The 12,493-nt window shown below is 49.4% G+C and overlaps 1 protein-coding gene across 2 annotated transcripts; it reads right to left on the reverse strand.

Moving 5' to 3' along the window:
- Positions 1-330: 330 nt before the first annotated feature.
- Positions 331-8,308, reverse strand: LOC122392406 (rab proteins geranylgeranyltransferase component A 2-like). 2 transcript variants are annotated; one of them, XM_043387228.1, is made up of 11 exons: positions 8,272-8,308; positions 6,301-6,363; positions 5,965-6,031; positions 5,572-5,748; positions 4,858-5,284; positions 4,159-4,396; positions 3,671-3,893; positions 3,152-3,352; positions 2,629-2,753; positions 1,938-2,206; positions 331-1,645 (listed from the first exon to the last, which is right to left on the reverse strand). In XM_043387228.1, exons 2-11 carry the CDS (start codon positions 6,344-6,346, stop codon positions 1,292-1,294), a joined length of 2,127 nt encoding a protein of 708 aa, XP_043243163.1. In that variant the 5' UTR covers positions 6,347-6,363; positions 8,272-8,308; the 3' UTR covers positions 331-1,291. The 2 variants fall into 2 exon arrangements, with proteins under 2 accessions (XP_043243163.1, XP_043243164.1); XM_043387229.1 differs by lacking the exon at positions 8,272-8,308 and having other exon boundaries at positions 5,572-5,681; positions 6,301-6,310.
- Positions 8,309-12,493: the final 4,185 nt, after the last annotated feature.

Here is a 12,493-nt window from a genome sequence, read left to right on the forward strand (position 1 = left end):
GGGACCGTGCGACACCTGTCATCGGGACGGCAGGTGCGGTTTCGTGCTGCCATCTACCGACGGGATGAGAGGTAGGATCTCCGGTGGTTGCCGGTAGGAGCGCTGGCGAGGTCCAGGTCCGAGAGATCTGTGGAAGGTAGACAATCGGAGTGAGCGAAAATCAGGACAGGGACTGGGCTGGTGACAATGAAAGGCATGCGTTCAGCGCAAATGAGAGGAGCAAACTTTCATAGGCGATGATAATGATTTGCCAGTTGTTATTTGTTACTTGACAGTTGAAACGCGAATGCATAATGCCAGCGGAGTTATTCCATGAAACAAAATCGTTTATGCGACGGTGAGTGATTACATGTATTACACAGTGCACTGCAACACATTCCGTTTGCCATATTTCATCACACTTATAATATTACTACATCCTTAAATGTGCAGGCTTTGACGACAGACAAGCAGCAATCAGCATTCGCAAATCGCAGCAACACTGAATATTGATAATTGGTTTAGCACATTTGGCTCAACACAACAGAAATTGAAAGAATGCATTTTCGCTTTCATTTCCGATAGAAACTATTTTCGATAACTAAAACACATCCCGTATAGGTAGTTGGGTTCCCTCAAATATCCATTCCGCTCCATACAAGTAGCCCAAGGTGCGCTCAGTTCTGGCGAAACGTACGCATTCATCCTGATGTGCCGTTGCTGACGATCCTATAGTTATCAACAAAATAAACACCCACAGGCACACTTATCACAGACAGCAGCGGGATATACATCGGCAGGAGACCCACACATTGAACACCAGTCACGTCCTAGTAGACGATAGCACACGTGAAGCGAGAAAATATCATAAAGCTGAAACAATACAGACATGCCCATTATGCAGTACTGTCACTGCCTTATTCCACACTGTCGCAAGTTCGCCAGTTGTCATCCTCCCAACTCGTGCAGATACCGCCAGAACACATAAGAACAACAGTTGGTAACGCATAATGTCGCACACTTATGTTGGCCTCACGAAGTCACGAGTCAAAGACAGATCAAAACCTGGTATTCCCGGTCTGTCCTAGGCCCTAGCTCAACATGCTAAAGCAGTGTGACGGTGCGCAGGCGGCTGACTGCAGTAAGACAGTCATTGACAGCTTAGAAATGCCCGCGAAATTAAATATTTTCCGAATAGCTCACCACCCAGCACACACAAAGCATCCGCCGAGTTTTCGGCTAGTCGGTGGCACGGTAGAAAGCCATAAATATGTGTAATCGTAAGCCAGAGGACGTTAAGCCACTACGAATCCTACGCGGTTTCAGCCTGAACTCCATCCCCAGCTGCCGCCTCCTTCGCTCCTTCATCCCCCTCTTTCGCACTCTTCACCTCTTCTCCCTTATCTTCCTTTGCCTCTACAGCCACCTCGGTCCCCGTCTCAGCCTTCTCTGCCGGCCCTACCCCTGAGTCCCCAGCTCCAGCGGCTGACCCATTCTCCGCCGTCTCTGGACCCGGCTCCTGGCCGCTCGGTGCCGTCTCCGTTGGCTGCGCGCCGCCCGTCACCACAGATTCGTTGGGTTCGTCGAAGAAGATGATCTCCTCTGGGTCCGGCGCACGCGGCAGGAACTCCTCGCCAGGGAAGTGGGCGGTGAACAGGTCACGTGCCTGGAGGAGGAAAGGCGTCCGTTATCCGATGGCTAGACGGTGCTATTAAATTCGCGCCCTTTGAAAGAAGCGAATAGAATCGTAAAAAAATGACAAATGAAGATAGAAAGATAGCAAAAAAACCTTAGTCGATGACACTTACGATATTCTGTATTATCTTCATTCAGCAAAAAAAAAAAAAACAACAACAACAAAACCAGTGTTTTGCAATTCACCGCTGTTTTACATACAAGCGAGACAGAATATCCAATCTACAAAAACCGCATTCCTCATTGCAGTTTAATTCACTCACCTCTTGCACGGCAGCATCAAACCCGATCGCATCATCGGGTCCACTGCAGAACGCCACATTCTCTGGCAGTTCCTCCGCACTGGCGCCTCGGCCGCACCGCCTGCTGAAGTACAGCGAGTACAGCACCCTGATGGGCCGGGCCGTCTGCGGAGCGGGAGACTCGTCCGGGTCATCCTGTGAGGCGACAGCGAGCTGCTGGAGACGGGCCACGGCCGGAGCGAGGTCCTCTTCGGCCGAGCGGCGCGCCGCGCACGTCAGGTGGATCACGTCTGCGGAAGTGGAGAGGTGTGGGGTTAGATAGCGGGTCACGAATAGTGGGTTAGATAATCATGGATCACGAATAGTCACTGTTTAATGAAAAAGCGAGGATTGTGTGGATGTGCTGTGTAGCGGGATCACACAGAAAAGAGCGAACTATTCCAGGATGACAATGGCCATATTGTTGGAATTTGCGCCGATAAAGTTGGCCTTACGTCCTGAAACCGATCCAATCCAAGATATATTTCGTACTGCACATGAAAGAGCAAGACAAAATAAATAATGACGTGGCGACATGCACGTCTTGGCAACACATATTCAAACACTGGGTGACTGGAAACTGGTTATCAGTATCACCCAGTACCCAAAAGACAGCCCAACCGCAACCACACCCCTGTCCCCCAGCATGTTTGTCATCCCTCATAGCACTCACAGAGTCCGGCCGGCGCTGCGGAGGCGGCCGGTCCCGCCTGCAGTACGGTCACCGGTCCGGGGTGGTCGTCACAGGCCGGCAGACGGATCAGCAGTACCTGGTCATCGGCCGGAGGGTACAGCGGACTGTGGGCGCAGAGACGGCAAAGGGGGAAGGGAGACGTGTGAGTTGGAGAGCGGCAGAGGGTTGAATGTCTGGGAGGTATAAAAGCGTCAGTGATAGCTATGACAAAGAGTTTTGAGAGCTAGCTGAGGGTCGTAACCAAAGAGGAGGGCGGATGAGTGGATAATATACCCAGGAGGGGCAAGTCTGTGAAGCGATGTGTTCACATCTCAGAAATATTTGTATAAATCGTTGTGCGAAAGACCGAGGAAGGACTCAAATATAAAATCCTAAATGTACGGATAAGTGAAAGTTGAAACCACAAAAAACTTACGGAGCATACCAACACTTATTACAGCCTACCAAGAACGTACACGAGGCATGCAACCTAAGTACGACCAACCACTACCTATCAGCTCACCCGTCTGTGATGATGACCGCCCGTGACACTCCCTCTCCGCCCTCGGCCGTCTCCGGTCGGTAGGCGTCTTCTAGCACCAACCGACGGCAGGTGAACCGCTGCCCGTCGGAGACGACGCCTGTCAGCGCGCCGTCCTCGTCGACAGTGACGGCATCGACACCGCGGCTCAGGTGGTACACGCCGCCAAACACCGCACAGAGTCTGAACAGAGGGAGAAGGGTGGAGTCAGAGAGCGACACGTGGGTGCAGCGCATTCGGTAAATGACAAGTGGTAAGCAGAGGGAATGGGTGGAAAGGGCAGCCTACCAAAAACACGAGGTCACGTGTTGACCAATATAGGCCGGCCTAGAGAGAGCATCTGCTTTATGAAATCATTGACAACACATTTGTTACCAGGCACATATTCATAGAGATCATACTGAGGCCGCTCAAAGGCACGCAATCTTTCCGGCCATCAGTATTTAGAGGAAACGTTTCCGTCGAAAAACATAATAGCACCGGATAAAAGCCGCTACTAACCTGCAGAAGCACTGAGGAATCTCTCCACTGCCGTACATCGGCCACAGGAACGGCGTGTTGCCATAGCGACCGAGGCTGAGCAGAAACTTCTGCGTGGAACGCAACGCCTCGAGCGTCGGCGTCTCGGGGGATACCATGGCAATGGCGTGGGTCACGTGGTGTGTGAGATTGTGTGTAAGGCGGCGTGACTTGAGGAACTCGCTGAACGGTTTGTCCTCGAAACCTGCAAAAAAGAAAACGAGGACACCTGCATCAGTCAAATTGAAAGACGGAAATCAGACCAGCGTAACACTATAACATGTTGCCTCAAAAAAGTTCTTCCAACAAATTCAGACATCGATGGCAAGACACTGACAGAGACCCAGGGATTGTGTATTGTCCAGAGTCCACCATTCGACCTTTAACAAATCCAACCGTACGGCTGAGCTGTTCATCCAAAATTATTCCCCAAAAGGACACAAATACTCACGGTCCTTCAACCAGCTCACCGGCATACTCCTCTGGGTGTTTCTCCAGTTCCGCGCAGAAGCTGAGCAGCTTCATGAGCAGCCGTTTCTCGACGACCGACACGTGCTTGGTGGTGAACACGTCCGCCCGAGAGCTGGGCACCGGCTGAAGACGGTCTCCGAGCGGTGTCAGCAGCTGACCCACCGAGCGGAACTCGGCGTACCGGGCGATACTGGAAGAGATGAGCAGCTCGACCAGCGCGCCGCGGCTGTAGAGAACCTGAGGACGAGCGGCGGAGTGAGAAGTCGCGAGCACGACAGCGCGCTGCTGCTGTAGAGAACCTGGGGACGGGCGGCGGGGTGACCGGCAAGCACATGGCAATGGCATGGGTCACGTGGTGTGTGAATACAACCGATGGCTCTATGACGCTCTATGGCGTGTATAGCGCTGTCAGCGGCGACAGAGTGAGCGGTATTGCAAACGTTGCTATAGTAGTGAGGCAAAATAAGCCGGTTTTGGGCTATGAACTACCCGCAGGTTGCTGCCATAGTTCTAAGTCAGCTTAGGCTTCAGAATTCGTAGCTTTTTTTTTTACTTTTTATCATCCCATCACTAATTTTTAACATTGCTTCAGTAGCCGGTCATATTGCTATTAGCTGCCAACCAAATAACAGAAATACAGGAGATTTACAACGGATATCTTTCTTGCGTTTCATACCGCTCGAGGCTAAATTTCGTACCTTCGGGGCCAGGTCGATGTTGAACCGCCGGGAGAGTTTCTTCATCCGATTGATTGTCCACTCCGGGGCCTTCCTCGGAGCCGGCTGTGCCTCGACAGGCTCCTCCGGGGAAGCCGGAGCGGCATCTTCCGAGCCGGGCTCCTCCACGGACGCGGAGGGCGCCTCCGCAGTTTCCGGCGACTCTTTGGGAGCTGCCTCCTCCTGAGAGCTCTGAGCGACAGGGGCTCCGGTGTCCTGGTCCACCTGCTCCCCGAGCTGGTCCGTCGCAGTCTCAGGGACGGCCGAGGTCACTGTTTGGTCACCATCTGCCGGAGGCTGGTCCTGGGTGGATGTCTCGGCGACCTCAGGCTCGGCTGGAACCGGCGGATCGCTGCTTTTGTCGGTCATCCACCGCAACGGAGACGCATCAGTCTCAGCTTCCCCCTCCCTGGGAACGAGAAAAAATTGCTGAATAAGTTGCAACTACTAGGTAGCTCCACAATGAATTTATGCACAATGTGAAGTGAACGAGGTAAGTAGTGTTTAGTTCAAGCTAAAATAATGACCTTTGATACCTGACAACACAAAAGGTATGAAGCTGAATTATAAGCAGCTGTTAACTTCGAAGGAACTGTTGTTAGGTTAGGTTAGGTTAGGTTAGTTGCATCCGCACAACCTATCGGAATATCGAGCATCCGTTTATACATCTATTACTCCTCCCCCCACGTCACGTACTCGATGGCCCAGCGCTGCACCATGCCGTGCACCAGCCGTCTGTGCCGCAGGGACCTGGTGCTGAGCTCGGCGGGTGCCGGCGGCGGGGTTTCGGCTCCGTCATCGGCGTGCTGTGACACCCAGTCGAGGAGGGCGGTCAGGCCGAGCACGGCCCACTCGCCGCTGTAGTGGGTGTTCCTGGAGTGGCGGCATGAACACAGGGTCATCCAGCTTATAATTCAAAGTAATTCTCCACTTGGCAGCTCAGATGTATGAGGTCACAATATGCATATTAGCTTGGCCAAATGTGGCCAGAAAAGTAGCAATCTGAAAATGAAATACAGACACAAAATGCAATTGCAAAGAGAAGCCTCATATAATATTAGTAAAAAAAAATGCAGAGTGCAGACAGACCTGTCAATGTGAAGAACTGACTTTCCCACACGTGCAGCAGCAGCAGCATAAATGGACTCTACCAGGCCTGAAAGCATGGTGTGAGTCAGCACAGTTCAATGCCCTCTTCATAGTGCTGACATTAAATTGGTAGCCCATTGCACTTCTACAGAAATGAGAAAAGAAATATAAAAAGAAGTTGTTTTATTGTAACATTCTTCAGTTCCTTCACCCATATCATTTTATCTCACATTGTACTTCAAGCAGAACCATACAATATCACTGAATCCCTATTCCCTCCACCCACCCACCAGGCACCCCCCTCCCCCAAAAAACGGCAAATCTGAGAAAACATACCTGTCCCCACAACAATGGCCTCATAATCTGTAGGTAATTCTTCCATGGTGGTGGATATACTACCTGCAACATAATGTAACACTGTCAAGTGTCATATCAATATATGGCAATTGGCTTATCCATATGAATGAGTCATAAAATATTGTGATACTGATATGGAACAAAATGCAGCCCAGCATTCAGTTCTACTTTTCTTCTGTTGTCAACCCTCACAGGGAGAGTTACAACAAACTTTCATTTCCCTTGATCAATTTTACAACTTCCCTGATAATTCCTTGACCAACTTAAAGTGACCATTCCACCTTAACATTAGTTTTGAGTTGAGATAGCTGAAATGGGGTCCTGGCTTCCACTTATTGGATTGAGCACCCACAGACCACAACATCGAGAAATGCCTCAAATTGAAAATATCTAATTTCAAAGTTAAAGCACTTTGGATTCAGAGGGGCTTATGCATTTGCATGCCCCTCTGAATGTGTGACGTCAGCGCAGGTCTAATGATTTTAAATATTTTACTAAAACGTTTGGTAACATGCAGTGGTATATGCTGCTTTGAGCGTTACAAGTGCAGCACTTTCAGCTGCCAAACTGTTGCTTACAAATAGAGTCGCTAGGAACAGCGGAGATCCCAAAAGTAAACAAAAGTAAAAGTCTAATATCTTGAAAACCGGTGAATATTTTTATGTGAAATTTGGTAGGTATTCGTTATCATTCTTTCTGAACCGAGCAACATCACTTTCATGCCAATTCATTAACTTTTTTGAAGGTGGGAGGGTCCTGCTAAGTGACCTCAACCTTTGACCTGTGGCCACTTTCCTCATTCCTGAGACCATATTGCCAGGCCAGGAAAATGACATGAGGTGTACCCGTGTCAGCAGTCAGCACACGTTACCTGTGTGTTTCCAGACAAACTTCCAGCACCTCCAGAAACCTCCAGAAAGCTCTAGAATCCTCCAGAGAGCGTTCCAGCGCCTCCAGAAAGCTCCAGAAAGCTCTTGCCAAAGCTCCAGAAACCTCCAGTAGCCTCCAGAGAGTTAAGAGGTCCAAATTTCTCTGGAGGCTCTGGTCTACAATTATGGCGCACATGTGACAATCACGAATGTAAACAAAGAACTTTTGATATAATTTTACCTACAACTTGAATGTAAAGAAAATTACATTGCTATAATTTTGTTAATCTTTTTTACTAAAATTGAAAACAGATTTTGTGTTTCAAGAGAGAACAATTGTCATTCTTTTGGTATCTATGACGCCAATCTCCAGAAATCTCCAGATTGCGTTCCAGCGCCTCCAGGGCCCTGTTTCACGGCGGAGCGCTGCAGTGCGCTGCGCGCGTCAGTGCGTTGGGTTTCCATGGCAATATCAACAAACTTCGCTGTGACGCTACGCTATGACGTCATCGCAAAACGCTAGCACCGCAACGCCAGCACCATCCGCACGCTAGCAGTATTCGCACTCAAACTTCTGTTCAATTGATACAAGTTTTTCAGGGTCTCTGTTCGAAACGTGATTTACCATAAGCTAACGGATCGCACGCAACGTCATTCAAGTGACGTCAGGGGTATGCCTCAGCTCCCAGCGCGCGCAGCGTCGTGCGGTGAAACAGGGCCCTGTAAAACCTCTGGTAGAGCCTCCAGTCAAGAATTTCTACTGGAGGCGCTGGAACAGGCCCTTAGTTATCAGTACCTACGTTCTGTAAGAATTTTGCCTTCGCCAACATGTGACATGAATGTTCCATGGATTGCTTTGCGATAATATGGTGTGGTTTGTATTTAATTTTGAGCCTAACTAAGGTGCAAAAGGGCGATTTTACCCACAGCACAAAAGTATCCTTATTTAGTACCAAAACACGGCTCACATCACAACACACACAACACAACACAGCAGGACACAGCAGCAACGAACTTAACACAGAAGATAATAACCAAGGCAATAGAAAACTACAATAACACACTATTTTTAGACACACACCAGTGGACACGCAATAAAATCGCCAATTTGTTGCGCCAGTTTTGTATCGAACACACCCACTGAACTCTATAATGTGGAATGCGCATCGGCCGCCAGATGGCGTCCAACGGTGCCGCCATGTTGCGCAGACCAGGAAGCGGCCGCCGCCTGTGTTGGGGAATAGGGAATTCGGGACCTCGATTTACGTTTGCGGTCGCTGCATCCGTTACGTTCAAGCTATGTGGACACGGAACCCGGCATCTTACGCAGAATTGAGTGGAGAATAAGATGAAATCCTAAAAACTTCTCAGATGCAAGGAACTAATACGTTAAGCCACTTAAGCCCTTATAAGTCAATGGGGAAATATGAAAATTGCTATTTTGGCGCCGAGAATGATCTGAAACTATCTCAAGCATATAAAATCATGATTTCATTCACTCCTTGCAAGGTTCTATGCTTCATATTTGCATTGTTGCCCTTGTGTGACGTCATTTGTGACGTCACAAGGGTCACAGTTTTTCTTCAATAACTCCCGATCAAATTGAGCTAGCGATTCGGGAAAGCCACCAATGGACTCAGGAAGACCTGCCGAATCGAATGATATGCGACATGACCTCTTTCGACCAACTTCGTGACCTGGGGGTGCTGACCTGACCTTGACCTGAGGTCAGCACCCTAAGTTGACCTGACCCGAACAAAAAGTATATCACTCAATGCGCCTGAGCTAGCTAAACACGATGATGCCAAAATCGCGGCTCTACGGCCATTTTTGGCGAAGTTATTTACCAAAAACCGAACCCGTGCCTTACATCACTTGACCTTACCTCAGAGGTCACCGGTTGACCCGGGACCTTTACAGTGGGTTCCTACCAGTCACTCTGCATTATCCTTTGTCGCAAACGACCAATTTACCGCTTAATTCTAGTTTAATTAGCGGCGCATTAGCGAGGTGGGTTCAATCAACCCCCTCGGCCGGGGCAAATGTAGGTCCGGCGAGTGGATTTGAGGAATTCTGAAGATACGATCGTGTTCCCCACTCAATTCTGCGTAAGATGCCGGGTTCCGTATCTACGTAACTTGAACGTAACGGATGCGGCGGCCGCAAACGTAAATCGAGGTCCCGAATTCCCTATTCCTCAACACAGGCGGCAGCCGTTTCTTGGTCTCCGCAATATGGCCGCCACCGTTAGACACTACGGCCAATAGGGTTCAAGCGGCATTGCTCCCCTGTGAACACACCACAAGTGAGACATGCGTAATCAAAACATGCGCTAGCGTCATCTATAATAAGGCCAGCAGCTTCAATGTTTTTCTATTCTACCGCTAGATGTCAGGCTCAGGGTATATTGAGTGAATTGAGTGAGGTCAGGCTAGGGCAGAAAGGCCAAGAAAGCACCGAAAGTACATACCGTGGTACTGCGTGGTACATACGGTACATACTACATACATTTCCACGTGCTCCCTTGGCTCCACGTGCAAACCCATCGTGCAAGGAGAACACTGCACGCGTTGACCACATGCAAGATTCGTGCAAGCCTTGCAATGCTTTAGAGATTCACTTGCATAATTTCGTTTTGCTTACATTTAAACGTATGAATCATGAATGATTGACAATCTGGATCTAAACGGGTGAGTTGATTTGGCGCAGGCCGGCCCAGACATTGACCTTGCTGGAGAATGTCTGAGACGAGACTTGACTTTGAGGCAGAGTGCCCACTGAGTACTGATAGGCACTAGGCACTTTGAGCACCCGGTCGACTGAGGCGGGCGCTCTCGAGCTGCCTCCATACCGCCTGTCCGCGTCGCGCCGCGCGTTTTCTTACCGAGCGGCCGCGGCGTGGAACCGCCTGTCGCCGGCTGTCACCGGCTCTGTAACCCGCGCCGAGTTTCTGCGCCGGCTGTCGAACTAGTCGAGGATCTGGTTTGTCCGACTTTGGACCGTGTTTTTATATACCTATCTCTTGATTGTGATTTACTGTGAAATTGACTTGTCATCACGGGTGGAGAATTGTGCTGGACTGGGGGTGCTCGAGCTCTCCCAATTCCACGCCGGCCACGCCGGCTTGGCTTTGGAGCCGCGGCCGGGCGGCGCGGGTCAAGGTCACCGCTAGGCGGCGGCGGATTTGCTGCGCCCGAGCACCCCCAGCTGGTCACAATTCTCCACCTATGCTTGTCATGTTTTTATCTATGTACTCTGACTCGGACTAAATATTAAGCCACTATGTGGAAATGTCCTCAATACACCGAACTTGAACTTGAACCGCTAGGCAGGGACGATGTTGTTGAGACCTGAACGATGCTAATGACGTTATGAGGCCATTCTTATAAAGAAAAAGGACGGAGGGACGGAAGGAAAAAAAGAACTCAATGAATTAAACGATTCCGTCCTTTTTGGTTATCATAAAGGTTCCGTCCCTCTACCCCTCCCCCTTCGTTGTTTTGCTAGGATGCGTTTTTCGTCTAAATGATCAAGAGCTTTAGTAAATGAAACAGGAATTATTTCCTGCAATATTTTCTTATAAATTTCGTCACAAAGAATGCAATAAGACTAAGAAAATACTGTGTGATCGCGATATGGGTAGAATAAAATGAGAACCTGCAATTATTTGGGATCATATTTGAATTTTTTTATGGGACCGGGGACTGTTGTCTGCTACGATACATAGCCTTGGCCAAGGCCCTATATACCAGGTAGGGTCGTCCGGCGATTCTACCTTATCGTGACGTCAGCTCGTGACGTCATTTGGAGTCAAGTCTCGAAGCCCCGTTCAATCCCCATGTAAATGAGCGATTTTCGAAGCACTGTAGAATGAAGTCTGCACAAGATATATCAAACCTAAGTATCTTATCTGAAAGAGTAGACAATTTTCTGCAAGTTATCTTTTACGTGTTTTTCGCTAAATCTTTTGCTTTTTTCACAAAAGCGTAAAATGTCCCCCCATGTCTCCGCAGCCTCCCTGCCGCCGGCCGCCGCGCGGTCGCGGTAGTGTAGTGGTTAGCGTGCCCGCGCAGTATTCCAAAGGTCCCGAGTTCGAATCTATGCGGTGCGGAACTTTAATTGCAATTCCAAGCTGAATATGCGCACATCCATAATAAATTATTATTCGTATAGCTAAACTGTCACCAAGCTATCCATATAAATTGACTTCACCCAAAATATCGGCAAGATTCTATTAAAATATAAATTCAAATATGGCGGCTTGGACTGCCGCGTGCGTTAGGCTCCGCCCATAGCTCCGCCCACATGCGTGACGTCATTCGTGTTAGTGGACACGCAGAGAGATAGGGGACGACATGGGCCTGGCCTTGGCCAGAGGCCTTGGCTACGATCAAGGATAATATAGATAGGCGAAGTATGTAATATGTTGTAGTCTTTCCTGCTAGGCTGAAACCCACCAAAGATTGTTTTTGCGTATAAATGTGGTAATGCCTATGTCTTACTCAGTGATAGGATGTCTAATAAGCGGTAAGGGAACAACGCAGACACCCTGAGTTAGCGTGGCGGCTCGGGACAAGCGGTAGAGATAAAAGAGGAGTCAGGAGGGGATACTGATAAGGCATCTTATCGCTCTAGGGGACGACGCGGCGCGCGGCGAACGCGCGCGGCGGCTCGGGATGAAAGGGAGGGAGAGAGGGAAGGAGTAGGTAGAGAGAGAGAGAGAGAGAGAAAGACGGGGGGCGCAGGTGTTGTTTTGACGAACTGACGCTAAAGAGGGGGGAGGGGGAACGGGGGAAGAAATGGCCTGTGGATCTTCTATGTGTGGGGACAGCGAGGACAGTCCAGCGAAAGCGCTTGAGCGTGGTGGAGTGTATACGAATTTCTCTGCGTGCAAACAAGAACTTTAAGTGCTAACGAGAAGTTGTAGTGCCAAGTGACTCAGACCTCCAACCGTGATACCAGTCGAGGCGACAGAGGACACAGGACACAGGCCAGGTGAGGGTGGAGCTACTGGGAGGCAGTTGCAAACAGTAAACACCCACCACTTACTGGATATTGCATCTCAAGGTGTCCAATCCTGCCTGTTAATGTGTATGCCCGATAAGCAACGATAGCTGCAGAACGATAAGGTGGCGGTCTATAGGTACTTGGTCTGCATGTCAAATTGACTAATTTTCGTGTGAAATAGCTCCCGACCAATGTCATACAGTTCACACATGAGTGACCGACTACCCGAGTGAGGTATGTGCATTACTGCTTAGGCTAATCACATGATTAATGCATATGATGAAACCGAGGTTTGG

Source organism: Amphibalanus amphitrite, unplaced genomic scaffold (assembly GCF_019059575.1).
Source record: "Amphibalanus amphitrite isolate SeventyFive unplaced genomic scaffold, NRLGWU_Aamphi_draft 000485F_arrow, whole genome shotgun sequence".
Taxonomy (NCBI): domain Eukaryota; kingdom Metazoa; phylum Arthropoda; class Thecostraca; order Balanomorpha; family Balanidae; genus Amphibalanus; species Amphibalanus amphitrite.

Bases quoted from the DNA above. Each gene is read 5' to 3' on its own strand.
- LOC122392406 (XM_043387228.1), bottom strand. From the start codon at position 6,346: ATGGAAGAATTACCTACAGATTATGAGGCCATTGTTGTGGGGACAG. The intron at 3,353-3,670 runs GTTAGTAGCGGC...CCCTCTGTTCAG, and splicing joins ATTCCTCAGTGCTTCTGCAG to ACTCTGTGCGGTGTTTGGCG. The intron at 2,754-3,151 runs GTGAGCTGATAG...CTGCGCCCACAG, and splicing joins GCGGTCATCATCACAGACGG to TCCGCTGTACCCTCCGGCCG.